General features: G+C 51.2%; 2 protein-coding genes across 9 annotated transcripts; both read right to left on the reverse strand.

Moving 5' to 3' along the window:
• Positions 1–313: 313 nt before the first annotated feature.
• Positions 314–13,882, reverse strand: LOC101067066 (striatin). 2 transcript variants are annotated; one of them, XM_003976130.3, is made up of 17 exons: positions 13,538–13,882; positions 8,773–8,876; positions 7,775–7,848; positions 6,501–6,579; positions 5,980–6,150; positions 5,710–5,845; positions 5,480–5,642; positions 4,576–4,686; positions 3,598–3,741; positions 3,389–3,525; positions 3,036–3,211; positions 2,923–2,970; positions 2,733–2,854; positions 2,485–2,652; positions 2,264–2,404; positions 1,860–2,048; positions 314–1,776 (listed from the first exon to the last, which is right to left on the reverse strand). In XM_003976130.3, exons 1-17 carry the CDS (start codon positions 13,748–13,750, stop codon positions 1,607–1,609), a joined length of 2,346 nt encoding a protein of 781 aa, XP_003976179.1. In that variant the 5' UTR covers positions 13,751–13,882; the 3' UTR covers positions 314–1,606. The 2 variants fall into 2 exon arrangements, with proteins under 2 accessions (XP_003976179.1, XP_029691499.1); XM_029835639.1 differs by lacking the exon at positions 4,576–4,686.
• A 146-nt stretch (positions 13,883–14,028) lies between these two features.
• On the reverse strand, positions 14,029–27,966 carry heatr5b (HEAT repeat containing 5B). 7 transcript variants are annotated; one of them, XM_011617021.2, is made up of 36 exons: positions 27,914–27,966; positions 27,385–27,543; positions 27,090–27,301; positions 26,504–26,612; positions 26,234–26,383; positions 25,655–25,826; positions 25,416–25,573; positions 25,050–25,344; positions 23,954–24,109; positions 23,558–23,808; positions 23,326–23,437; positions 23,100–23,252; positions 22,865–22,964; positions 22,625–22,734; positions 22,376–22,539; positions 22,079–22,254; positions 21,892–21,997; positions 21,600–21,790; positions 20,953–21,112; positions 20,631–20,820; positions 20,289–20,458; positions 20,054–20,198; positions 19,749–19,961; positions 19,376–19,627; positions 18,659–18,840; positions 18,474–18,542; positions 18,096–18,275; positions 17,785–18,025; positions 17,482–17,697; positions 17,195–17,322; positions 16,632–16,776; positions 16,274–16,528; positions 15,925–16,149; positions 15,690–15,841; positions 15,399–15,612; positions 14,029–15,001 (listed from the first exon to the last, which is right to left on the reverse strand). In XM_011617021.2, exons 2-36 carry the CDS (start codon positions 27,508–27,510, stop codon positions 14,694–14,696), a joined length of 6,186 nt encoding a protein of 2,061 aa, XP_011615323.2. In that variant the 5' UTR covers positions 27,511–27,543; positions 27,914–27,966; the 3' UTR covers positions 14,029–14,693. The 7 variants fall into 7 exon arrangements, with proteins under 7 accessions (XP_011615323.2, XP_029691484.1, XP_029691485.1 ...); XM_029835624.1 differs by having other exon boundaries at positions 27,385–27,625; positions 27,914–27,956; XM_029835625.1 differs by lacking the exon at positions 27,914–27,966 and adding an exon at positions 27,874–27,890.
• Between the last annotated feature and the right edge of the window lie 28 nt (positions 27,967–27,994).

Genomic DNA, 27,994 nt, shown 5'->3' on the forward strand with positions numbered 1-27,994 from the left:
TTTGCTTATTGTTTAACTAATGGATCAATATCTATTTTTTTGCAATTTTTAATAAAATGTAAAAAAAAAAAAAAAAAAAAGTGGCCAATTTTTTTCTGATATTAATTAGCAGCTTTATTTACTTTATCGACGGTGAATAATTACATTAAGGTCGAGTTGCAGCTGCAAAATTACACAAATTTTCTCTCGGCCAAAATTCCAGGAGGATTTTGAACATGGAAAATGTGGGAAAAACACATTTGGTGAAAAATTCCGAACCCAGCAAAATCCCAGACGTGCACGTGTCAGCGCACAGGAAAACAGACCGGGTCGATTTTACAGCAGGTTTTATTTGGAACATACTTTCATATACAAACCAGTGACTGAGAAAATGGCTCAACCGAAGCTGTACTCTACATGTACAACATCTCCATCGTGTTAAGTTTATCCAGGAATACATCTTACAATAAACTGGAAAAATGCAGGACAAATCTGTGTGTTAAAGGTTATTTCAGAGTCCTACAGAACTGCACTAGGTTCCCGCTAAACACCGGACTACTGGAATTATCTGGACGTGATACATCACACGGTTGTCGAGCAAGTCCACACAACGGGGGAAACTACATACAATACAAGCCATTAATCCAAAGAGCAAACTGGCCAAAATCAAACGAGTTCATCCAAAAACGGAGCTCTAGAACCGAGTCGGAGTTGGAATCTGCAACCAGGAAGTTTCCTTTGGACACTCGTGGTGGCTTCTTACCTGCCGTGTGCATCTAATGGACAGGCGCTCTACGGAAAGGTGTGCGTCACCCCCCAGCGTTACCCTGAAATGCACAAGATTGATTCCCCAACCACACATATCAAAAAGGAGCACTCAAACTCACTCTGCACATTAAATCTTAAGACTGAATATATATTTTGTTTATTATAAGCATTTGTAATTTTACATCCAATATTAAAATCAACAACATGGTGATCGACCTGCTCCGTTTCTCTGCCGTCCCTCCCCCCCTTCCCCCCAAAACAAGCTTGTTAAAATAACATTTTTCAAGACCTTTATAAAGCAAAGGCACATTTGTCAACACGTGTTCTAAAAAGGAAAGTATAGGCAGGCCTGCGAGCAGCGTCCCGGGTCCCGGGTCCCGGGTCCCGGGAGCAGACGGGCAGATGGCGGCAGGCTTCCGCGGTTGCTCCGGCAACGTTTCTGGAACAGCACAACACAAAACCTGACTGGGTCTGAGGGCCCAGAGCGCTCTGTCTGAGGGGAAAGGTGGAGGGCCAGGGGCCTCGGGGGGCTCCTGAAGTCACTGAAGCAGAAGACCGCCTCACGTCTCCAAACACTTGTCCTGAGCCTCCGAACCGTGAGGTTGAGTCCGAGTGGGTCTGGGTAGGGGGCCGCCGCGGCCCGTCACACCCAGGCCTGCCTGGATGGTGTCTGGGGGACCAGGGAGCGGTTCTTCTCCTGATGGAGGATTGAGGCTACATGGTCAGTCAGTCAGGGCTGTGAGAGGCAGGACTGGACCCGTGCACCAGAGCCCCCCCCTCCCAGCAGGGTCTCTGCGGGTCCCCGATCATTGGTGGCAGAGTCAGAGGGCGGGGCTGCGGAGGAGGATGCAGCTCCGCGTCATACAAACACTTTGGCGAGAGCGTCTGCCCCAGCGCTGGCGATGTAGCACTTAGACGGGTGGAACGCCACGTCGTGGATGGCCTCCTCGAACTTCTTCCTGTGAGCCGTGAACTCCTGGATGCACGTTTTACTCTCCAGGTTCCACAGGCGGATGGAAGAGTCGTGACCTGCGGAGGACGACAGCAGAGTCACGACACAGAGGGGGAACGGAGGTGCGTGGGAGGGGCCGACAGGAAGTCCTGCTACTTACTGCCGGACATGAGATACAGCCCGTTAGGATCCACAGCTAAACTGGTGACAGCGTCCAGATGAGCCACCATGGAGTGGATCAGCTTCCCACTGGTGTTGTCATAGAACTTGATGTGTCTGTCCTCCTGCGCCGTGATGGTGATTGGAAGAGTTGGGTGACTCAGGATTTTGTTGATCTGACAGGAAGTGCCTGTTACAGACACACCAGCACCGTTAAACAACAGCGAGCTCCAGCCATCCAGAGCAGAACACAAGGCTCCCTGACCTGCAGAACCTAAGCATCAAAAGCACAGAACCTGTGTCCCAGGACCATGAACCAGAAGGTTTGATCAGAATATCTAAGTGGTCCCATGAAATCCCCTTTATTCGCTGTACTGAAAGGACAGTTGTGAGGTCAGTGCTTACTGGGCTCCGCGGTGGACTCCAGAGTGAGGACCAGCTGACGCGTCTCCATGTTGAAGAGTCCGATCTGCCCGTTGGTGAAGGACGTGACCAGGTGAGCTGGATCACTGCAGACCAGGTCCACAGAGGAGGGCACCCCCAGCTCTGGCGAAGGCCAACAGAGACATTCGTTAGCGGAGCAAACGTGACAGGAAAGAAATGCAGCCGTTGACGTTTCCGTCTACTTTTGTCTTCGTTGAACACGGCGAGGGCGGGGGAGGTGGTGTTGGCGTCCCACAGCCGCACCGTCCCGTCCGCAGAGCAGGACAGGAGGCGCTGGTGCGCGCTGCTGTAGACCAACCCCCAGACGGAGTCGGCGTGTCCGCACAAGGCTCCCCGCAGCACCGAGGGGTCTGCACACAAACGCAGAGACCAATGAGCAACGCGTGGAGGCTGAGCGGCGCCACGCTGCCCTCGGCACGCCCGCCGTTACCGTAGGAGTCGTAGGGGTCGATGTTGGGATTGGGGGTGTTCCAGCACTGGATGGTCCCGTCCACCCCGCCGCTGAAACACTGCTCCCCGCTGCTGCTCATCACCACGCTCAGCACGGCCCCCCTGCCCAGAAACACCCGTTAGAGCCGCTTCCTAAAGCCTCGGCTGATCTGGGAACAGCAGCTTCTTACCTGTGAGCCCTGAAGGTGTAGATGGGTTCCACGTCTAAGGAGGCGCTCCTGGGGACAAAGGCGTGTTGAGTACGGTTAGACAACGGGAGGAGCGCGGCTGCTGACACACTCACTTCTTGGCCGGAGCCGTCTTCTGCAGGTTCCACATCTTCAGCGTGTGGTCCTCTGAGGCGGTGACGAGGACCGGTTCCACCGGGTGAAAGGTCAGCGCGCGGATGCCGTCGAAATGGCTCCGCAGCGTGAACTTAGGGTTCCACGTTTTCCTCATCGCATCCTTATTGTTTCCAATCTGGAGAAGGAGTTTAAAAATGGCCTTTTAACGCTTTATTATCAATAACAAAAGTACGACAATCTGAATTTGTTCTATCACACATGGTCCCAAGTTAGTCTGGTATCAAAGATGTTGTTGCCACCTATCTGTTTCCATGCCAACCCCCCTGAAGAGAAACGCTGTGGATTTACTGACATCGTACGCCAGGCTGTCGGCCTCGTTGGCCACGGTGAGTCCAGCCAGCTCCCCCAGGCCCAGCTCGCTCTCCATGGCCTCGTCGCCGCCCATAATAAAAGACTTCCCAGAGGTCGGTGGGAACGTCAGCGCCTCCACTAGGAAACAAGCAAACGAGCAGAGTTAAAGCTCCGCGTGGACAAAGACAGGCGGGGACTTGAGCCGAGCACCTTCATCGGTCCGGTTCCCTTCGTGCTCATTGAATCGGACCGCGCTGGGCCGGGGCTGAGGAGCCGAGGGAGGCTGCATGTGAGACGGATCCTCCGCGTCTCGGAGGTTGGCCAACATGTCCTGCAGCTTCGACCGGTTCGGCCCTGTTGAGGAGGCAGGTTCCAAACGTTAAACATGGAGGCAAAGCAGACAGAAAGGTGCAAGTCTTCACAGAACGTGTTGAAAGGAGGAGAACAAAAGTAGGAAGATGGAAGCAACAGTGACCGAGAAGCTCAGAAAAAGAAGTGTGCAAAGGAAGAGAAGTGAAAGTAAATAAAGACAAAGCGAGGCGGAGCAGCTGCCACAGGAAATTAAGTTTGCAAGAATGAAATCCCATCCAGATCTCCTGACGCCGGCTCACAGCCAGGACAGCCCGGAGGATGAGAGGAACAAGCAAAAAGTGTGGAGCTCATCAAACAACCAGAACCAAGCCGACTTGTTGAAGCTTTGTCCTTGTAAATGTGAACTCTAAGAGCTCTGATTGAATGAAGGTGCAGCTGAGGTGGGTGATTACTGGGATGGTGCTGCTCAGCTGGGCTGGAGGACAAATGTCCGATTACTGTCAGCTCACAGCAGCAGAAGCGTTGCTTCTCACTACAACATCCAGACGGGGACGGGTGAGGATGGACACACTGAAGGAGGACACTGATGGGGACACAAGTCAAAACCTTCAACAAATCAGAAAAACCAAGCAGGAACAATCACACCGAAGATGAAGACGGCAGATGTGGCAGCAGGCCGGATATGAAGGGACGGACAACAGGACACAACGATGCCAGGTAGAAACGAGGACCAGGAGCAAATGAAGGAGACGAAAGGAGAAGAAAACAAGGAAGGTCACTGAAGTTTAGAGTTGAAGCTTCTTTGGTAGAACTCAGAAAAGTGTCAGGCTCTATGGAGAGGAAGAGGAGGAGGCAGCGGCGCCTCGCGGGACTTACTCTTCACCCCCTTTTTGCCCTTGCGCTCCTTTTTGTACTGCTCCTTGAGTTTGGTTATCAAGCCCGGGTCCACATCCCAAGCCTCAGAAATGGGACCTTGCTCGTCCTTCTCTACACAGGGGGAACAGAACCAGACCGAGAGGCTGTTGAGCAACTGCTGTGGTTGAGACCCTGAACCAGCAACCATCTTTGACCGGCCGATGAGCGAGCTGAGGCTGACTGAGCGACGCTCATGCACCTGCGATTATGTTGGCACGGAATACTGGCAGCAGGGGGCAGAAATGGAGATACCCTACCATGCAGAGGCAACGTGCGACTACCGACTCGTTACGTTTAGATGTTCAAACACTACTGGGGATGAGAGGCAGGACGCCTCTTATGTGGCGACGCTCTGACCTACGGGGGAGTGTCTGGCAGGGTAACGCCACACGCTCACACCTTAACTGGGGCATGAGACTGCTGGGAAGGACGCGCTGCCTGAGGACTTCTTTGATTTGAACTCACAGATAAAATGATCAAAGAATATTCTCAATAAAATGTTGATGAAAACGTGATGTTCAAAGTCGAAGAAGCCCAATCGGCGCGTCACCCACGATGGAACTCTGAGGACCGGTGAGGCTAAAAGACGGGAGTGGAGGAGACGTGGTCGAGGGTTGCTATGGTAACACAGTGGACAGGAACACAAACCATGGGTTATACAGAGACACTCCAAAGATGACTTATGACTACACCATGACACATGAACGATGAACATTCTCTGAAACATGACAAAATCGACGGTTTCTGAAACTTTATTATAAGATTTATAGCAAAATTCGGGGCAGAACTCACGTCGGGTCGTCAATCTCTCACACACACTCTGGATATCAAACACCGAGGCCTTCCTGAGAGACCCGAGACTCACCCCAGTCGGTGCCGTCCCCGTTGCCTCTGGATTCTGGGGAGGTGTCCATCTCATCAGTGCTGGACAGGAAGTCAAAGCCCTTCAGCGCCTCCTCTGTGTCCGGGTCCTCGCTGGTGTCCATGCTGGCAGGTGACAGTGAGGACGAAGGCTTCTTTCTGAGGATCTGGGTGCAGGAAACAGCATGTGTATACAGCATCTGTTCTGTTGACAGGTGTCAGTCTGTCTCTCACCGTCCTGGATTCCACATTTGTCCTGTCCCGCCCCTCATTATCCTCGTCCTCGTCCTCATCACTGAACTCAGCCGCTGCATTTTCAATGAATTTGAAGACCTCCAGCACTGCGCTGGTCTCAGAAACCTCAGGTTTCCTGCGGAGCAACATTACACACCGTTTCTTTGCTGTAAAGACCAAATCCTCGCGGGTAGCACTGATTTGAGAACAAGCTAGCTTGATAACTTAGCATGTAGGCTATAGTTGCTAATGTTGCCGTTCCATAATTACCCTCTGGTGCCATTGCCCTTCGTTGACAAGTCTGTTCCATTCACCAGAGGTTCAGTACTGGTGCGTTCCCCGGTCTTCCCGCCACCCTCTCCGGTGAGTCCTAGCAGAGCTCGGACCCTCTGGGACTTTACATCCAGGATGGTGTCTGTGTAGCCCACCTCCTGCAGATACCTGGAGCCACATTTCTAACCATTAGTGCGGCTACAGATAAAAGAATGTCTGTGAAAAAAGAAAGTTCAACTACAGCCTCATTGACCAACACGTTCGACGTGTTGCCTGTGATATTCACAGAACAGCAGATGGGACTAGAACCTAAAACAGCGTGCACGAGCGTGTAGTTCCCACCGAGAGCCATGAGAGGGCGCTGGACCCACAGCTACATTTGGAAGGCAGTTTTTCTGGTACATTAAAATGTTTAATAAAAACTCTGGATATGACAAAAAAAAAGAACTATAGGAAATGAATACATTACGTGAGAGCATTCAATTTAATTGAGGAATTCCAAAGGAATTCTCACTCACTGCCTGAGCAGCTGGCGACCTTGTTTCCAGGAAAGCTGATTGTTGAGCGATCCCGAGGACTCGTTCTCGTTGGCCTCATCTGCAGGAGGAGAGGTGGACACAAATCAGCGCTCTGGCGTGGGTTCTGTTTGAATCTCGGTGAGAATGTTCCAGCATCCTGGCAGCGACGCCTTTTCACCACTCGGCTGAACACGTGCACACATTTACTGGTGAACAGGGCGGAGGATCCTGGGAAAACCACCACTGCCTGTCAGCACGCATCAGCTCAGTACCGGCGGGTCGGTTCTGCCTTGGCTGCAGTAGTAAGGGAACGTTTTTCAAAACCATCAGTCATGGTTTCGATGCCCAAACCAAAAGTGTACGATTTTTTTGATGTATTGGGACGCGGCGGCGGCGGCGCTGTTCACGAGTCAGCTGAGACTTTTTGCCCAGAGAAGAGTAACAACGATCTTCGCCACTGGTGTCTGGTGAGCAGACGGGCCGCAGAGAGGTGCGGAGTGGGCAGGTGTGGCCCCACCCCCAAACAACACCTCCCACCCTGCCTCACACCGTTCCCTTCACCCCCCACTCATCAACACTTCCAGGGCTCGGGCGCTCCGAGAAGAGGCGGAGAATCACAGCAGAGGTGCTTCCTTTTCCAGACGTGAGGGTTGACGGCCGAGACGGAGACAAACAATACGCCCGGACACGTGACGGACGCCCGGACACGTGACGGACGCCCGGACACGTGACGGACGCCCGGACACGTGACGGACGCCCGGACACGTGACCGACGCCCGGACACGTGACGGACGCCCGGACACGTGACCGACGCCCGGACACGTGACCGACGCCCGGACACGTGACGGACGCCCGGACACGTGACCGACGCCCGGACACGTGACGGACGCCCGGACACGTGACCGACGCCCGGACACGTGACCGACGCCCGGACACGTGACCGACGCCCGGACACGTGACGGACGCCCGGACACGTGATGGACACGTGATGGACACGTGACGGACGCCCGGACACGTGACGGACGCCCGGACACGTGACCGACGCCCGGACACGTGACCGACGCCCGGACACGTGACGGACGCCCGGACGTGTCCATCACGTGTCCATCACGTGTCCGGGCGTCCATCACGTGTCCATCACGTGTCCATCACGTGTCCGGGCGTCCGTCACGTGTCCATCACGTGTCCAGGCGTCCATCACGTGAAGGCAACGTGCACTTTCCTCACATGGAACGGTCGATCGGAGCAGAGAGGAGCACGGCTGGGACACTTACCGGAGTCGTAGCTCGGCGGCTTCACGTCCCCCTGATTCAACTCCGTCCCGTATTTCAGCTTGTGGAACTTTGCTCTGCAGGGAAGAGGAGCAGGGAGAGACAGGTGACCACCAGAACCACCAGAACCACCAGAACCTTCCTGATGTGCTTTAACTCGTCTACGCTCAAGTTCAGCTCGTCGGCTCTGCAGAAATATGATGCACGTGAGCTTGCACGAGCGGATGCTCAGAAATTCCTTCACCAGAATTTGGAAGTTTCACGTGACCCAAATGTTCACAATAACCTTCTCAACAGCACCAGCAGAGGGACAAGTCCATCCTTGTTGGAGGACAGTCGGTACAGACGTGCTCCCACCCCCCCAGAATCACCCCCCCCCCCCCCCCCCGGAGAATACAGCCTCACTTCCAAATCAAATTCATTCCAAATTGGAAACATCCTACACGTTCAAACCCATTTCTGATGCTTTCAAAAGGCCTCGGAGACGTGACCTGTTACTTAGCAACAGTAGTAATCCCAGAGTGAGCGCTCTTCCTGGGCCTCCACGTCCTCAGTGGAGCACCGGATAAACAGAGGCGATTATTCCCGATCAAATGAGCCCGACGAGGACGCAGACGGATCTGGGAATGTTCTGATATTAGCTACTTATAACAGACCCATCCCAGACTGCTGCTCCACTTTAGCCTCGTAGAGGTGATAGAGCCCCGACGTGAGCGGACCGTTGCCGAGCAACGCAGCTCTGTCGTCTGCACGTCACAGGAAGCTGCTTCCTCTGTGGTCGGTGGCGAGCAGAGAGCAGCACCCCCTCACAGAGAGCTGGCGGAACCAGCAGAGGCCCCGGGCTAACGCCGCCCGTTAGCTCGTGGGTCGGGTCACAGCATCCTCGTTCTCATCTGTTATCTGAAGGTGCCATCAGCAGGTACCGGTGCCACCGTGAACACGCACATGCTGTGGAGACATGAGCGTGGTGCTGGGGGGCCCAGCGGGGGGCGGTCACCCACCTCTCCTGCTTCAGGGCATACTCCAACATCTTGATCCTCCTCACCAGGTCCTTCTTCAGGTTCTCCTGGCCTTTCCTCTCCCCCTGCAGGAAGGCGATTTGGGCCTGAAAGCACAAAAATAGGACTGTCAGGTCCGATTCCCAACGTGGGAGCGGCTTTACAGTAGCTGCGATTATTAATAGATCAACGTCCCCGCGGACGAGACGCGAACCAACGAGCAACAAAGACCAGGAGATGCGTCAGGACGGAAACAACAAGAAGCTGTCAAATCCGTGTGTGTGGTGGGAGGCAAAGAGAGGCATCAGAGCTCTTCTATTTTAATCTAACCCACACACACACACACACACACACACACACACACACACACACGCGCACACACTCTCTTTAGTAGCAGGCAGCAGCTGTGGATGGTCAGTCTGAGTCAGCATTACATTACTTTATTTTGCAGGGTCGTACACACACACACACACACACACACACACACACTTGACACTCTTGGGGATTACATCTTCCTCTCACACAGCTCCCATCGCATCACCAGGGAGGGGCAACGATGTCCCAACATTCACGCAGAGCTGAAGCCGCCTCTTCAGGGGAACGTTTGAGCTCCAGCGGGTTCGGAGGGATTCGCACAAACGCTGCTGCAGCCGTGAGTCACGACGGCGCCTCAGTCGATAACAGCGGCGCCGCTGCTCCCACGGTTCTCCGGACCAGCGCTGCTCACCAGAGCTGACGAGCAGCTCGTAGAGCAGCAGGCGCTATGCTAACACCCCTCAGTGATGCTAACACCCCTCAGTGATGCTAACACCCCTCAGTGATGCTAACAATGGTAAGAATGTCTGGATTTAGGAATCCTTGAGAATTAAAGGCCTGGAGATGAAGCAGGGCCAAAAATAGAGGAGAAGGGACATTTGTGAAGAGCTCAGCTACGGAGCTCTGGAGAAGGGTTGGAGATAAGAGGAGGTGATGCAACTGAAGTCGTGAGAGGTTTGAGTGCCTGAGTTCTGTATGCTGCTAGCGCGTTAGCACGTTAGCGCTGCGGCGCCACACAGAGGAGACACTCTGTGGGTCTCTGGCTCGGCGCTCCGGCATCAAACATTCACCTTGGGAGGAATGCAGAGTCAACTGGGCCATGAAGAGACACAGGGACATTTCATTCCCACCCGGATCACAGAGGCCGCATTATTGGGCTGCTGGATAAGGAGCCCTCAGTGCTGCGCCGGGCGGCACGGGCCGCCATCCAGGGGGGGCAGAGGGGACGGCCCAATAACTGGCTGGACCTTAACCACGGTGCTGGGCCTGGTGCTGGGCCTGGTGCAGGGCGCTGGGCCAGGTGCTGAGCTTGGTCCTGGGCCTGGTGCTGGGCCTGGTGCAGGGCGCTGGGCCAGGTGCTGGGCCTGGTGCTGGGCCTGGTGCTGGGCCTGGTGCTGGGCCTGGTGCTGGGCCTAGTCCTGGGCCTGGTGCTGGTGCTGGGCCTGGTGCTGGTGCTGAGCTTGGTGCTGAACGGGTTTCCATCACCACAGATGTGAGCTCATTCCATCTGGAGAGTGGTTCCGGAGATCCACAGCGGGCGCCAGGGTCCCAGCGGAGCGGCTGGAACGCCTCATGGACAACGTGGACGCTCCGGTCCAGTCCGTGCTGGATCCACTCCCACAGTGACCCCAGAACATTCCACACATGCCTGTGCATCAAAGCAGCCCGGCCAGAGGAGGTGCTGGGACTGGGGGGGCACCTGGGGGGAGGAGCCTGCGGAGGGAGGCACCTGGGGGGGAGGCACCGAGGGGGAGGAGGAGCCTGCACTGTTTGAAGGAGGCTTGTGGGCGGCGCCGTTAGCCTGGAGCTAAAGAACGAGCCGCCTCCCAGATGTTGGAGCATCAGGGTCCAGAGGAACCACGTTGAGGAACCTGTGGTCCTTCAGATAAAGCGGAACCCTTTATCGGACCCTCCTGGGATCTCCCGTCTGTTGGGGGGAGGTGACGGATCAGGTCAGCTGACAGCAGACCCGTATCTCTGCTCCTGGTCCGTTTTATTGTGCGACTGAGCTCGTTGCTAACCAGAACCGTCCTCGGGCTTTGCAAATATGAGGCCACAGCGCACGGCGCCGATCAGCTGAGCGCGATCTTTGGACGAGTGCTCCAGTCAGAACACGGGTGGACCACCAGAGGTTGGGATCCGAGTCCACAGCCATCACACTGGGACTGGACCTCAACCTGGAACAACGCTCCAAAACCTGCTTCCTGAGCGCCCCCCTTACTTTACGGACCTTCACTCACAACGGCCTTGAAGCCACTCTCAGGAGCATTAGCACTAGCATTAGCATTAGCATTAGCACCTTGACAGCGCTAACCTGCCACTGAGCAGCAAATTAGCAGGACAGACGCGATATGTTGATCATCCGCCAGCACTCGGCCCTGAATGACAGCGGCCCGGGCGCCACGCTGCAGGCTAAGATAAGCTAAGATAAGCTAAGCTAAGCTAAGCTAAGTCTCGCCAGAGGAGTGGCCCTGAGCATGAACCAACAGGCTGGCTGGACGACATTCCTGGGAGCTTTTCCTTCTCCGGAGACACAGCTTTAAGCTTCCATTCAAGGATGGAACGAGAGCGGCGCCGTCCTGGAGGAAGAGCAGCGAAGTCTTGGACCTTCCAGGATTTCACCTTGGATACGCCGGAGTAAGATTAGCACGTCCAGACCCACAACGAGCGCATGCTAGCGCACGAGGACACAACGGTGTCCATCACGTGGGGGCCGAGGACTCCAAAGGTGATGTTCACAACACGTTAGCAGGGCGTTAGCAAGACAGCAGCAGCAGGCTTTTAACAGGCCATAATGGCTCCACCCTTCAACAGCCCATAGTTACCATAGCGCTGTTCAGAGGAGTGAAATACCACTGTGTATTACACGTGTTATTACACATGTTAGGACAACAACCACAGAAAAATGCATTCAGCCACAGTTATTGTACAAGAGTACAACGTAAATATGATCACAGGAGAAACCACCTCCAGAGCCCTGAGGAGGTGCTCCCACCACAGGAGAAACCACCTCCAGAGCCACAGGAGAAACCACCTCCAGAGCCCTGAGGAGGTGCTCCCACCACAGGAGAAACCACCTCCAGAGCCACAGGACAAACCACCTCCAGAGCCCTGAGGAGGAGCTCCCACCACAGGAGAAACCACCTCCAGAGCCACAGGACAAACCACCTCCAGAGCCCTGAGGAGGTGCTCCCACCACAGGAGAAACCACCTCCAGAGCCACAGGAGAAACCACCTCCAGAGCCCTGAGGAGGCGCTCCCACCACAGGAGAAACCACCTCCAGAGCCCTGAGGAGGTGCTCCCATCACAGGAGAAACCACCTCCAGAGCCCTGAGGAGGTGCTCCCATCACAGGAGAAACCACCTCTAGAGCCCTGAGGAGGTGCTCCGATCACAGGAGAAACCACCTCTAGAGCCCTGAGGAGGTGCTCCGATCACAGGAGAAACCACCTCTAGAGCCCTGAGGAGGTGCTCCCATCACAGGAGAAACCACCTCTAGAGCCCTGAGGAGGTGCTCCGATCACAGGAGAAACCACCTCCAGAGCCCTGAGGAGGTGCTCCGATCACAGGAGAAACCACCTCTAGAGCCCTGAGGAGGTGCTCCGATCACAGGAGAAACCACCTCCGGAGCCACAGGAGAAACCACCTCCAGACCCCTGCACCTTTACCAATCAGCTGACACTAGAGAAGACAGGAAGCGCCTCCTCGGGCCAGGTGGGTTTAAATGTCCAGGACAGGGACGTGAAGGTCTCCAACCTGAAAACAGCGTCCGTCCAAACTCTGATGGCTGAACTTAGTGTAGCATAAATCATATGTTAGCCATAATGCTAAACCCAGAAATGTACAGCTAACTGGTGAGTAATTATGCTGCAGAGAACCAGTTCAGTAGCAATAAAATGCCTGTGTGGAACAATCAATCATTAACGAGGGTTCAACGCTGTAAAACAGTGAAATCAATCACGGTAAAGCGACAAAAGCTCTGAAGGTGAACTTTTAATGGTTTCTCAAGCTAAACTGTAGTTTACCAGAGGTACAATACATCAGCGTGAGGAGGCGGATTACAATTAATGTTGTTATTACCGTTCTTGTTACTTTTAGGATTTGGGTCGGGACAATTATCAGTATGACCAACTTAAAACTCTTTAAAAAGAAAGTCCAAAGCCGTTTTTATTCTCCCCAAGGAGTGGCAGTGACATAGCAGCTAGCTTGTGAGAAGACTCAAAAACAAGACGTGCTTTGTCTCATTCCTGTGTGTCAGCTTTAATCAAAGCTCAAAGGGTTGATGCCTTTCTGACGCTTTATATTTAGCTCAAATAAAACGTTCAGAAAAGGGCATCAACAAGGTTTCTATACAATTCCAATAGTTAGCTAAGCAGGCTGATAGCCGCTCTGTGTTTCTACACGGTAACATTAGCGTTACACATTAACACCTTAGCTTGTAAATGCAGCTCTCGTTGACTCAGCACATTTCTAATCACAGGAAGAACAAACAGCTTCTCGTGGTTGCAAGAAAGTTTGGTGGTTTCGTAGAGTTCAGAGGTAGTAAAGCAGCCACCGAGCAGTCGGGTCCGGGGCGCTGCTGCTCAGGCTAACAAGCTAGCAGGCTAACAGGTTAGCCCAGGAACGCCAATGATCAAACATTGAAACGCGGCGCCATACTTGAAAGAAGCAGTACTATGCGCTCGTTATGTCACCAATATGCGGTGTGTGCGCCCAAATGTGAGGTTTCTACCTGTAGTTCGGCTCGCTCCACCTCCCATTGTGCTCGCTCTACTTCGAATCGGGCCCATTCGTGCTGCAGGAAGTGCAAGATCCCCGGGATACTGTAATGCGCCCTCGCCGCTTCCCCCGCGTCGCCGTCGGCGAGCGGTCCTTTCCCGCCGCCTGGTAAAACAGAGTTGTTGTTGTTGTTGAAGAACACGCCGGGGCCCGCCTGTTCGTCCATGGCCGGGCTCGGGGGAACGGTTTGCCCGATGTCTCGCCGATTGGAGGTGCTCGATAGCAGCGGAAAGCCGAGGCGGACTGCTGCGCTCCGCTGCTCGGGACCGAACTCACCCTCTGACAGCTAGCTGTCATTGAGTGACGTCGCCGCGCGACCACGCCCACTGCACGTTGACCGCGGCGCTCGATTAGCGTACCTTGACACTCCGGGGGAACGGCCGCGGCCTCGTTATTGGTGTTTTTCAAAATGACTGTAAATTTCCATAAAACGAAAGTGCAAGCTGAAGCTACAATCGTTTTATTCAGATGACAATATGAGTGCGTTAAAACATTACAGAAGCCATTTAAAACTGCAAAACCTGCCACTCTGTGACGGCAGCTGACGCTCACCTGTCTCCACCCACAGGAAAGGTTCCATGATGACAAATCAATGCATGCACTGACGTACATCATATTATTATCTTATTACTAATTTATACACAGAGTAATTAACCATCCCCGAGGATATTTTATCTTCAATATTCAAAAACGTTTGGTAAAATATAATAGACTACACACAGGCCCTCTTGTGTGTACGGACGTGACGCAGGAAGGGTGTCTGTACAACTTAAAAGTGAAATTTAAAAATAAAAATAAACAGTGGCATTAAAAAAGGAGAAAATCAAGGATGTTTGGAATTTAAAGGAATAAAAAAACTTTGACGTTTCTTCATGGTAAGGTAAGGGATGATGACCAGTAAAAAAAAAAAAAAAAGGATTCTACTGAAACCGTTACTGTAAATACTTTAGAAATGTGTAGAATTGATACATTCTCAATTCCCTACAGGTTTTAAAGTGACCAGTATAAGACCTTCATTCTTATTTTGATTCTTCTTGACATGGAGAAGAGCTCTAACACATTAAAACAAAGATGAAATAAATACATCTGAGACCACGACTGCATTCACTTCAGAAGAAACTGGTCTTGAGCTTGATGGTGGGGGCTGCCTGCACGGCGGGCTGAGCCTGCCGGGCTGCAGCTTTGGCTCTGCTGCTGGCCTGGTTGGCCCGGACGGCAGATTCCAGACGTGTTTTCAGCTCCAGTGCTGCTCCAATCACGGTCTTAAAGGCGGACGGGTAGAGGGGACCAATGCGCATCAAGTTCTGCAGGGCAAAGTCGTGAAGAGCTCTGGAGACTTGAGGGGCAGCGGAAATGGCGTTTTCATCCAGAAGGTAGGAGATGAGAGTCGGGACCAGCAGAGCCAGCAGCTGCACCCCTGCACAGGAAAATAGGGAGACACTCAGGAACAACAGGCATTTACAAGAGAATTCCTCAAATGAAGGATTGAAAAATAAAATTTCCATCCAATATAAATGCGACCAATAATAAAGGACGGATCTCCGTTAAAGCCCAAACGAGTAATTACTCACCTGATCTACGCTAATATTAAATGGCTATTTTGAGGTAAATAAATACTAAAAAATGTGAGATGATAATCCCAAATATACAGCGAATAGAAAATATTCAGTATTATGCTAACGACTACGACTAGCCAAAGGGAGTAGAACGACACTAGCGTTAGCATTTACTGCTCAAACATCTGTGTGTTCTGAACAGCAGACAGAAAATCACAACTACTAGTTTCACTAAACTACTCAGGTTGTCTCTCTTACGGTTCTGCTCTTCACCCATAGCAACCAGAGCCTCCAGGACACGGATGCCCTCCTGCACCGCCTGCAGCTCGGCAGGAGTCCCTGGTCGCTGGTGCTCCACGGCCTTCAGCTTCTCCACCATCAAGGGTGCGAGAGCGTGGATGTATGGCGTGGACAGGGCACGCGTGCAGTGCTGGAACACGGACAGCAGCAGCTGGTAGCACCGCGCCCGAACCTGCGGCAGGAGCACAAAACGTAGACGCACAACGTGAACCTCCGGACCTCAACGCGTTTAGATTTTAGGTTCTCTACCCAGGGGTCGCTGGAGTTGAGGGCACTTCGGAAGCGGTCCAGGCAGCCCTTCTGCAGGACATTAACTCCCACCAGTTCGGTGCTAGCGGACAGCAGGAAGAGCGTGATCGCTGTCAGCATGCTGACCTCGTCCGTGTCCGGCCTGGACTCGTCTGATAAAGAACGCCGCAGAGAAACACTCAGAAACACACGACCTCTCCTCTGAGCTGAGACTTCTGCCGGAGCGTTTCCTCACCGGGCTGCGAGTACTCCAGCACGGACGCCAGGCTGCTCCGCACAAGGCCGGTCCACTGCGTCTGCACGCTCTCCTCCTGCGCCAGCGGGGACGTGAGGATGGTCTTGATGGCCTGCAGGGCGGCTGACACGGGCACAGGCACCGAGCCGTCCGCAGCCTTCACCGCAGTCTCCCTCAGCACCCCCGTGATCAGAAAGAGCACCGTCGGCAGGATGGTCATGCTCCCTGCAGGGCAGAGCAGAACCGGGGAGAGTTCTCTCATGACGACCACGAACGAGTCAGTGAAAGAGAGCACAACGAGAGGAGAATAAAGCAACACCGGCTGTGCATGCGGTGCCTCGGGCCTCACCAGCAGCAGAACAGAGCGAAGGCAGCTCTGCCAGGATGGAGACCGTGTTTGCCACAAGCCGTGCACTTTCCTCAGGTAGCCGCTGAGGCCGGAGCGGCACGTGGCTGGGAGACTCTTTCACACGGGTGTTTAGCTGCGGTATGTGGCGGACGAGAATGAAAACCAGAAGCTCCATGGCTGCAAACACCAGAGACCTGCCAGGGACCAGCTCCCCTGTATCTCCTCCTTCCTCTTGTTCTCCTTCTTCTTCTTTGCCTAAACAAAATAAGAGTGGTCTTAATGAACCTCGTACTCCACAAATGCAGTGAGGAGTTTTTGGCTTTGACAGAGAGGAAGATGTAGCGTGTTAGCTCCTGACCCTGGTGGGATCTCCATCGCTGCAGATGTTCCAGCGCAGCTCTGACAGTTTCCTGCACAACAGCCGTGACCTGGAGCTGCACGGCAGGAGGATCCCGAGTCAGCAGCAGCCTGTGCAGAACATTGAGGAGTTCTACTGCCAACAACTGAAACAGAGCAACATTTCAGTCACGTTACTGTGAGTCCGGCAGCATAATTATACACACTCATCCCGTCACGCACAAATTTAGCTGTAATAACAGTGTAGTAGCTGAAACGGGACCTGGAAGACCACGTTTGTGGGGCAGGATCCACTCTGGCTGCCAAAGAACCTGCAGCATTTCCCACACTTCTGCTTGTGTAGCCAGGAAATCCAATCTTTTATTTTGAGATGATGAAGGACACGACCTTACGTATTCACCGTCTATCCGGTACCATTTAACCTGCAGCCAGGCTTTGAACGACACAGCCAATATCACGTGGCTTCGCCTCTGCGACGTCTTGCTGCATGCGTACGTTTCCCTGTAGGGAATCTGCCAACTATTGGGTTTCTCACGTACGTTCTGCCCCGGTTTGAGTCGTTACCTGGTCACTTGCAATGTGAATCCTAGCACACGGAGATTCGAGCAGAGTGGTGAGCGCCTGGAGACACGACATCATGTGTTCGATGGGCTCCTCAGGTCGGGGGAAACAAAGGAACTCTATACTGACGCCTGAGAAACAGATTCGAAACACAGAGATTGCTCATTTATTTTAGCTTCTTCCCTTTCTGCTCACGGTGAGCTGGTTTCCATGGCAACATTTCAGCTTTTTAACTTCGACAGTGACGTAACGTGTGGAGCTAATTAGAAATGAAAAGATGGGGTCCTTACCCAGCATCAGATGCATCCGATCTTCTACCGATTCCTCGGGGGACTTTGAGTTGGCTGCAGTTTGAGTGATGGAGGAAGAGCTCTCTTCTGTCTCTTCGGCGGCCCCAAACCCGGTGCTGCTCAGCCACAGGGCCACAGCGTGCAGGACCGGTGCCCAGGAGCCGCGGTAGTGCAGCCTCGCTGTGTCGATGGTCTCTGGGGTGTAAAATGCTCCACCTGAGATAAGACACACGTGAGATTTTCTTTTGTTTCTAAGGACTTCAAGCGTTTTCTTTCTTTCTGACCACGAGCGAGAAAACGAACCTTCAGGCGGCAGCTGGCTGGAAAACTCGGCGGGCAGAGTGAGCAGAGCGTAGTCTCGCAGCACGGCCAGCCACAGGCGGCTCAGGGCCGGCAGCTCTGGCTGCACCAACGTGATGAGGCTGTCCGGAGGCAGCACTCCAGCACCCGGATCCTCCTCGTCCTCCTCATCATCTGCACTTCGGACCGGCTTGGCAGGCTGGGCCTCGGCCTCTTTCTTGACCTTCATGGAGACCACATAAACCTGAGGAAACAGAGTTTTCTGATGAGCATCGTGTCCAGTGAGGACAGTGAGCAGGTGTCTGCAGCCTCACCTCTGCCCAGGCCTTTAACACAGCCAGTTTCTCCATCGTGGTGGCGCTCTCACTGTACAACTGGCTGCACGAGCCCTTCCCAGCCTGCACCTTGTCTAGCGATGACACCAGGAGGTTGTGGACTCGACGGAGGTCATTGAGATCACTGACCACGCCGCTCCCAATCCACGTACTACACACCTGTAGGGCCAAGGAACATTCTATAAGTACAGACGAACATTTAGAACTCACCAAGTCCTGCATCACGTATGGAGACACTGATGAAGCAGCGTCGGGCTCAGTCATTAAGAAAAATCCCAACAGTTCGGCTCCAGATTACAATTTAGGCAGAGCCAAAGGTTGTGAAGAGAGCAACCATCTTATTTTACATGCTCTCACCTGGCACGCCTTGGCCGTTATGTCAGAGGGTGTATCCGGGGAAAAGGCAGGCCTGAGAGCCGCTCCAACCTGAAGCGAGATATGATGAGAGAATAAAGACCACCTACATGAATTTCAGGTTTCCAGGAGCAGGATTCATCTGAAACTGTTGCTGCACCAGGACAGGTGATGCGTTTTCCACTCACATTGGCCTGATATTGTTCCAAAATAACATGTCCTGGGAACTCGGGCTCTGGCACATGTGCAAACTTTTTAATAATGTCTTCCAGAGCCTGCAGGCCGGCCATCCTCAGCTGGTTACTGTGGTCTGTGGCTGCCATGAAAGCCATGCGAATGAGGTCAGACAAGTGCAGCACCAGCAGTTCCCCTGAACACAGACAATGGAAAACACCATGAAACACCACAGCAACCCGTGTATCCTGATAACACACACGCCAAACCACCATCTGTGCAACACATTGGCTAACTGTTTTAGTAATGACTAGCCTCTAAATCAAAAAGCCCACGTAACAATCTAAAACTGGTTCATTTTGTCAAAACCAAAGTTTAAAACCTCAACAGCCTAAATATTCATACGTTGAGTTGATCTATGTTCTATTTGGAGTCACATATTTGGCTGGTTTGTGGAATGATTCCTGATTTAGGAGCAGCTTGCATAAATACAGACGCCTCCATGTGACATAAATCAAAGTCCCCCTAAATTGTGAACTAATTTCTAGCTTTGCTAAACTAAAAACACACAAATTAAGTTTATTTCCCCTCCCCCGGCAGCCGACACTTAAATAGCCCGGAGTTTAAAAGCCACACGAAGCAAATGTCGCGTGCCTGTTGAGGTTTGGGGAGAGACAGTTTATAAAAGCTAATGAATCACAAGTCCTGAAGCAACAGTCTGCTGATGCTACCTTTGCTGTTCTTGGCTTGTGCAGAGCGGGCAGCTGCCAAGTCAAAATGAGCTTTGTCATTCTCACACAGCAGGATGATGCGGCACAAGCAGTCTGCGGCAAAGACTCGGGTGACCCATCGTGGGGCCACGGACGGCTTGGACTTGTCGTCCTCTCCCAGCCCAGTGAACATGGTGTCATCGTCCATCTCATCTTTTTTCTCAGAGTCCTCTTCGTCCTTCTCTACCTCAAACACAACAGCTCCTCCAACATCTAGGAGACACCACATCCAGCCATTATCTTCCCTTCTACAAAACGCAGGTTTCAACTGTCCAACAATTAAATGAAGCGGAATAATGTTCAAAAAAGTGACATCACTCAGCCATGAACATACGATTTGAAGGCAGATTTGACTTTTTCCCGTTACCGGTCGTAGCTGCCAGGACATCCTTGCAGAGGTGTAACCAGTGAGAAAGCTTCTCCACAGCAAGAGAGGACAGCATGTGTCCCAGAGTGTCGTGGATGTCTGAACACAGCTTCCTGTCCGTCTCCCGGTCCAGCATTCCAAACAGAACACCCTCCAACCCGGTTTCTGTGATGTTGAGATCTTGACGAGAGAACAGAGTAAAAACAGTGAAACAGAGCTTTTCTTGACTCGGGGCTCAGGGAGAATGTGACTGTCCCCCTCATTGTCCTGACTTATGGCTGCGTCCTTGCTGTCTCCTGCCCTCTTGGCCAGGCTCATGGCGTACTCGCAGACCTCTGCAGCTTCTCTCTGGGCAAGCTGTCTCAAGCAGGCCACAGCAGCACGGCGCAGCAGCAGGTGAGAACTGGACAGGTGAACCTGCGTTCCACAGCCAAGCAGGGAAACTGGTTTCAACATCAAGACAAAGTGGAACTGCTGCTGTTTATCCTCAACTTGGCGTTGCCTTACACAGAGACACGGAACCAGGCTGGACAGGTTAACGTGGCGTGGAGCGAACATATGCAACTGCTGCAAGCACGAGATGGCCGCTGCTTGCACCAGAGAGTCCGAGTGGTCCTGCATTATGGCACAACCCACCAGGCAAGACGAGCGTATGGTGGAGATGGTGGCTCCATTTCCTTAAAACAATACACAAATTAGTTTGTGTCAATCCTTAGAAATGACAATCCCTGTTTATCCTGCCACCTGCTGGCCAGATACGTGTATAGAACTTTTAAAGCCGAAAAAGACCCCGACAGGGACCAGCACAATAAAAATGAAGGGCAGTGAGTTTGTTTCTGCCATAATTACCCTGCAGTTCTGGCCCAACAGTGGTGATGAGGGCACCCAGACAGCGGCCCAAGCACTGGTGCACCTCAGTGTGAGATGGAGGCACAGTAAGGAGCAAAGTCAGAACCAGGGAAAGGGTCGGTTCCACATAACCTCTGTACATCGGACCGCTCGAATCCACAATCAGAGCCAGAGAGTGCAGAGCCCATGTCTGATGAAAAAAGCAAAAACAAAATAAGAGCTACCATTTTTTCATTTACAATATAACCCAAGTAAAAAGAGAAGTGATTTGCTAGCATAAATGGATTCTAAAAATAGCTTCTTCCAGATGAATTCTTGCTACCTGGACTTCATGAGAGGTTCCATCTTGTGCCAGAGCCAGCAGAATGCTGACGCTGGTCTTTAAGTGCTGGCCTGAGCCAATTCCTCCAACGTATCGATGCAGACAGCCCAGCGCCAGAGAATGTCCTGTTCTTGAGACGACATCACGAGCGGACTTCAGTCTGGGAGCAGAGACAAGAAAATGTGAATGTAACGGCCGGTGGGAGCTCGTCTGTTGGAAGCAGAGGCTTCTCGGCTCCAGCCCCAGTCCAAGGAAGGTGGAAGGTGGAATGGAAGGTGTTCTGGTAGTAGGGGAAGGGGCCAGAACACCTTCAGAGCACTGCTGATGTACCCTCGGGCAAGGCACAGAACCCACCAATGCTCATACAGGACCCTGCGATGAACCGGGGACCCTCCCCGTGATCCCAAAAGGGATGAAGCGGATAAGAAGAAGAAATGAAAGGAATGTAACTACGGTTCTAGGAATCCCGAATGACCAGAGGGGGTGCTGAATACTCCCCACCTCTGACGCCCAACAGGGATGGAATAGAACTGACCTTAAAAGGACAACGGAAGACTGAGAACATGCACCCTGTTCAGAACAATATGCAGCTGACACAAGACTGATACTGAATACTGATAAAAGACAATAGATATTTAAAAGCTTACTTGTCAAAGCTGGTTTGTGCCATTCTGGCAATGAAAGTAGCCTCTCCAACCACCTGAGCCATCCTGCCCAGGGCCTCTCCAGCAGCACAGCGCAGGATAGGATTGGGATTGTCCAAGGCTCCCATTACCAGGGCCAGGGCTGACTTCCGCACCTCCTCTGGACCCAGAGTACTCTTATTTTCAGCCAGCCCCTTCAGTCAAAGACATTTGATACATTACATCTAATTTAATCTAGTACTTAGTGAATCACTCTCCCAGGTCTTGGGAGCAAAGTAAAGCTTGTTTTCCTAACCTTGAGGGCACTAAGTACAGCGGTAAAGATGTTAAGCTGGACCGCCTGCTGTCGAACTCCTTTTGCTTGCTTTATACACTCGGCAAAGTGATCGAGCATCTGCAGTCTGCACCACACAGAACGGCACTTTGTGTTCATCATTTTGCCAAACCTGCCCAAATAACCCCAAATGCCCTCCAATTCTGACCTGTGCTTGAAGGAGACATGTGGAAACACCACCCCAAACAGAGCCACTGACGCATCGATGACTGACACGCCAAGCGGCAGGGGTCCTGGGATGGCCTCGCCTACAGGTACACGCAGGTAGATGGAGGAGGGATCGTGCTCCAGGGCTCCGCTGCCTGATGCACTGTTGGGCTGTAGCTGTTCAGAAACCAGTAGCCAGTGGGCACTTCGTATGGTATCAGAGTAACACCCCATTTCAAGGGCCTTTATTTATTTCAATATTAAACGTCGGCTGTGTATCATATCCACTTTTACTCACTTGATCCTCAATGGATTTGTGGTCAGTTTCCTGTAGCCAGGAGCCCATGAGCACACTGTCATCGTAGTGACAGAGGGAGCGCAGTAAAGAGGTGGTCGTGTTGGCAGAGTTGTCCGTCAAGGTGAATTCTGCCACTAGTTCCCTCAGGAGAGCGTTGAAGCTACCTGCACAACAACATTACGGCTGTTAAAACTCATTCCGAAATGTTCTTCCTCTGGCTGGAAACATATTCAGAAGTGTTTGCATTACCTTCATAGGTTTTGGGTGGAAGCAGAGCAAGAATATCGTACAACCTGAGCCTCACCATGGCTGCGCTTGCCTTCAGGTGAGCACCGTGGACTTTGGTGATGGCAGGGATACTGAAAAATGAGAAAATACCAAACTTGTTAGGTAACAACAGCACAAGCAACTATTATGTGTGTACAATCCATAATGAGATATAGATTACAGAATGTGGCCAAGAGAGATCTCTAAAAACACCAGACTCACTGAGACATCATGGTCATAGCACATTCAATGGGCGTCATCAATCTACGGATCACATCCTCAGTAAGCAGCTCAGGACAATGGGCCACAAAGCTGCGCATGGCTGTGTAGGAAACAATGATGACAACAAATGTTGTAGGCGTCACTTTATCTTTAACGCCTTAAACTGCTGATCAAAGGGCGTCTGTGCAATCAGAAATCAATGGCATGGCCAGTATCTAGGCTTTGGTTTCTTTACCACACAATGCTCCAGCCCGACCCTCCAGTGTGACCTGCCAGGTGAACGCATCCCCCCTGGCCTTCTCTGCCTCCAACTCCTTCGGGGAGCGAGGAAACACGTTCCTCCAGAGCAGAAGCATCTTTGGTAGGTGATAGCGCACAAGGGACGGGCCTGGGGAAATAATGAAAGTGTGTTAGTGTTGTGGTAAGAACACTCAGAGCTGAGAGATAATAGGGAGATGTACCCAGAGTCATGAGGGCACCCAGCAGCAGCCAGCCCGCCTGGGTACGCTGCAGGGACAGTCGACTATTCTGAGCAGCTGTGCGGAGGAGGTCCTCAGCAATACTCACCACCAACTACACACAGAGTGCACATACTTCAGTGTCTGCTCACTAGATTACCAGTAGGACTGGTGCAGGAGGCCAAGGCCTAAATGGCAGTAATGTAAATGGTGGCCAGTTACACTCTGAAGCTACCTTTCCCTTGGAGTGGGGCAGACCCAGTGGACATTGGTGTACTCCACCAAGAAGAGCCGCCATTGCAAAGCTGTAGCCGCTCACGGCCTCAGGTGAACTCTTCAGGTTGTTGATTCTCTCCGCGCACCGGTCCAGCAGTGGGGTCAGCTGATACGGTAACGCTACGGCAACGCAGCGCAAACACCACGCAGCTGCCAAACGGGCTGCCATACTGGGGTGGAGCAGCACGGACGTCACAGTTTCAAGGAGACCTGAGGAGGACACATGAAGGTTGCTATTGCCATTTGAGTAGGACAATTCCATCTATTTCTGCACCAATTATTGTTGATTCAACCAGAAAATAAGGTGGAGAGCATATAAATAAATAACTACGGTGTAGCATTTTGGATGTCTCACCTACAGAAGGCTCCTGAATCAGAGGTGAAGCTGTGGCACTCAGACTCTGAAATAAACTGCCCAACTCTTTGAGCGCACACACCATAACATGCTGACTGGCAGAGACATCGGCTGCCCCGGTCCTGTTCTCGCCACTGATGTCGCTCACAACTGCCTCTGGGGAAAATAACACACATAAAACACATTCTAGCCATGTGCACAGCGACAGAAATCCTTAAAAATAATGAGGCATCCTGACAAATGTCCCAAAAAGAGAGAACTGAGGATTTGGTTGTCTATAAAAACTATATGCAAGTATAGGTATGTGTTGAAGAATAAATGTGTCACAAAATGGACCATCTGACATTTGCAGGGTTTAGGAGAAGCATCCTAAAACATCTAAAATCCTCAGGGCTCTAATAGAACAGCCCAAAGTAAAATCATACAAAAAGAACATTTACTTTAACTATTGCTCACAAAAGTTTCCAAAAGTCTTAATAGAATCAGCTGGTTCTGGAAGCTACAAGCAGCAAAAATAGCAAAGAGCCCAAGACCCAACCTTAAGAGAAGCCATTCAACATCATATTTTGTTACCAATACTTAGATTTTCTTTTTTAAAGCTGTGTGTTTGACATTTGTTTTCAAGTTACAAAGCAAATCAGAGTAAGCATCATCCTGATGTAAACGAGTAAACAATAAGCATGAATATATATAAATGGGCAAACTTAAATGTATTATGCCGTGATGCTGGGAGGGAATGGATCAGGGATTTAGTAGTGCATGCAGTTTCTGGACCAGGTTCAGCCTTTAACTCCAAAGAGCTGCTATTTCCATGTGCGTGAAGGTTTACGATGCCCCGTATGGGAACATGCACGGTGGTTATACAAATCTTCCTGATTGTCCGGTCATGTTACATAATATGATGCTTCTATAATTTAGGAGCATGCAAAGAAAAAAGTGCGATCCAAACTGAGCAAGTGGAAAATAGCGAGGAGGAAAGCAGAAATTGGGAAACCCACCTCAACACTCAACAAAACACCTCATCAGACACAACACAAGCTGAACCCATGCAAGAATGAAGGCCGAGTGAAAGCAATGACAATGGATGAGTACTTACTCTGCAATGCTTTGAATCGTGATATTTCCCCCCCATCCTCCTTACCCACAGCCCTCATTTGCTTGCCAATGGCTTGGCAGATTTCTTTGCCAGCAGCAATTTGCGCTTTCTCTCCAAGTAAGCCCCCGAGGGTGGCACGTAGCATGAAGGACACACACCGGCGTGAGTACACAGCCTCAACATGTGTCTGCGTGGCTCGTGGGTGGGACACTAGGTCCAGCACGTGGGACAGGAAAGTGGCAAAGTTGCGCTCCAGCCACTGACCACCGAGTGTACTCACAAACACCACATAAGCCTGGGAAAGGGAGAGTAGGGTTAGGGTGGTTGAATCAGGGGGCTGTGACCGCATTGGAGAAATCACCTCACCTGTGTGACGCCCACCCGCACTTCCCTGCTGACAGAGACGCCCCCTTTCAGCATCTCGCCACCGCTTTTGAGGAAGCCAGAACCACCACGCAGAAAGCCTGTCGCCAGTAGTTCCAGTACCTCTTCCAGCGTGGCCCGTTTCACGTTCTGGCGCATGACTAAAACAAGAATCACACAAAGATTGCAGACAGGGAAAAGAATGAGCTGAGCTATTAAAGCCAAGCGTTCTTTGAACCCACCTGCTGCTTGTTTGGGCATCAGGGCAGTGGCCATGACAGTGCCAAGCAGTTTAGCCACAGACACTCTGACACCATAGTTGGACCCTTCCAGGGCTTTGAAACACAACGTGGCCACGTTCTCTAGTTCTGTGGTCCACATGAACACTGCCTCGTTCTGTAACTCCAGCAGGCACTAGAGAGACAAGGAAGCCAGGCGGAATGGTTACAGGAATCATATCATCATGAATATGATCAAGATGACAAATGTGAATTATTCTACATGCTTCAAAACTTTAACGTATTTAACATATATTCTAGGATGAAAGGTTGGATGGTGGAGGAGCATCAATGACATTAAGGATTCCGTTATCTGCTGATGATACGGTTTGACTGTATATTTCGCACTAATGGATAAAATAAACCTCATGTAAGGGAGCCCATTTAACAACCTTTAGCTTTGTACATTCAGTCTAAATGAGGGAATAAGCAAAGATGTGTTGAACACATTCATAAATGTGGTTTCTGTTCACAGCAGTGGTCGGCTTTTCCACCACTACTGGATTTTTCTCAGCTCCAGCAGCAGTTTAACAGCACACCAACCTTTGCTACGGCACAGCGCACGGCCATGGACCTGTCTGTGAGCAGAGAACGGGCATTCTTGTAGATATCTCTGTGACACGAGGCCGCAGCTCCACCAAGTCCACTGAGCACCTTCTGCAGACTGAGAAGGATTTCCCCCCTGCCTTGGGACTAAACCAACAGAGCAGCAAGATAAATGTCAGCTTTAACTATTAATACAGTCTTTACATTTGTCCAGTGCACTATTAAAAATGGGACATTTCTGATGCCGAGTCACAAGTGTACACATACTTCTGCACTCTTTAAAGCTTTCAAAAGATTATTTATGGTGTCTGGAAATGAGCTCCCCAGCATCCGACCCATCTTCTCATAAAAAGCACCAACACACGCCACTGCAGCACTACAAAAAACAAATAAATGACAAAATCACCAGGACTGTAGTGATCACCATGTTGAATCAATGGTAACCCGTGCAAAGGAACATTTCTCTTCAAAAAACTTTTGAAATGCCAATTGTCTGGTAATTACAACACAATTAACTGCATTATAAGTGAGCGATCATTTACAACATAACAATGCTGGAGTAGCACAGTTCATTTTCATGCTCTTTGCTGTTGTACACATTCCATTATATAAATTGTGTTGTTAAGTAGGCAAAAAATAACAGAATATTTGCATAATCTCGCTTTTAAACATGAAATGTCATTCTAAAGATTATTCTATAGATTTAGTTTAAATGCTAATGCCCTTGAAGGTAAGCCTACAGCGTAGGTGTGTGGGCTGAAAATAGGGAGAACAGCTTATATCTAACAGACATTAACATGTTGACTACCAGCTGCCACTAAAAATGCAGTGCTGTGATCAAACAGAGCCTCACAGCTTTGTTGGCAGGTATGCAGGTGTGTCATCCTTGCTTTTGATGATCTCATTGCACTTATCCAGAGTCTGGAAAACCGTAAAGGTGTCACCAATGCTGTAAAGGGTTGCAATGTTTTTGGCCAAAAGTTTTCTTGTCGGTGGTCCAGGAGCACTGCTTATGAGTCCTGTCAGTTGTTCCACCAGTTTCTTCTGTTTTTCCTTCACATCCACCTGCCAGTCAAACATAATAATCACCAAAACTCTTTAACGACACCCAACCTTGTGTAAAATGATACGATAGTGTGAATACTCACCCTATTTGCTGCCACAAGCACTTTATCCAAGAAACGTAACCATTCGAAGATGAAAACAGGTCTCTTTGCTTCAGTGATCTGAGCCAAAGCATCTTCATTCAGCAGCAGACTGTGAGCCAGCTCCATGATGAAGACTTAGCTCAGTGCTGCACCAGATCTCTGGATTTACAGATAACAGTCTCTTCAAATGGCACAACACATCGACATTACACTGTGTACAATGCCCACTCTGTCACCAGTTCTAAAAAAAACCATATCGTTTAAAATACAGCAAACTAAAATGGCAAAGCTTGGTTGTTTCGTACTGACAGCTACTGGAGGTAAACTGGTTAGCAATCGAGGCTAGCTTGTGCCTCCGTTTGTAAAGCTAGCTACGTTTCGACTGCATCCACACGCCCAAACTCTAAGCGCTGGGTTCAACGCTATGCTATGTAATATCTTGTTTTAGGCCGTGAAAATATTTAATAATGCCATAGTATTAATTAATACCTGAAACACGGTAAATAGTTCTTCAAATTGTTCGCCGTACCTGTGTTTCGTGAACCCAGTATGAATGACGACAACCATTGATGGTGTCGCAATAAAATCTGTCCGATGTGCAACCATGAAT

The sequence above is a fragment of the Takifugu rubripes genome, chromosome 4 (assembly GCF_901000725.2).
Source record: "Takifugu rubripes chromosome 4, fTakRub1.2, whole genome shotgun sequence".
NCBI classification, from domain to species: Eukaryota; Metazoa; Chordata; class Actinopteri; order Tetraodontiformes; family Tetraodontidae; genus Takifugu; species Takifugu rubripes.

Bases quoted from the DNA above. Each gene is read 5' to 3' on its own strand.
- LOC101067066 (XM_003976130.3), bottom strand. From the start codon at position 13,750: ATGGACGAACAGGCGGGCCCCGGCGTGTTCTTCAACAACAACAACAAC. The intron at 8,877-13,537 runs GTAGAAACCTCA...TTGTGCTTTCAG, and splicing joins TGGAGCGAGCCGAACTACAG to GCCCAAATCGCCTTCCTGCA. The intron at 5,846-5,979 runs GTAATTATGGAA...GTTGCTCCGCAG, and splicing joins AAGGGCAATGGCACCAGAGG to GAAACCTGAGGTTTCTGAGA.
- heatr5b (XM_011617021.2), bottom strand. From the start codon at position 27,510: ATGGAGCTGGCTCACAGTCTGCTGCTGAATGAAGATGCTTTGGCTCAG. The intron at 26,613-27,089 runs GTGAGGCTCTGT...TGTTTTTTGTAG, and splicing joins GCATACCTGCCAACAAAGCT to TGCTGCAGTGGCGTGTGTTG. The intron at 16,150-16,273 runs GTGAGGCCCGAG...TCTGCCCTGCAG, and splicing joins TTCGCTCTGTTCTGCTGCTG to GGAGCATGACCATCCTGCCG.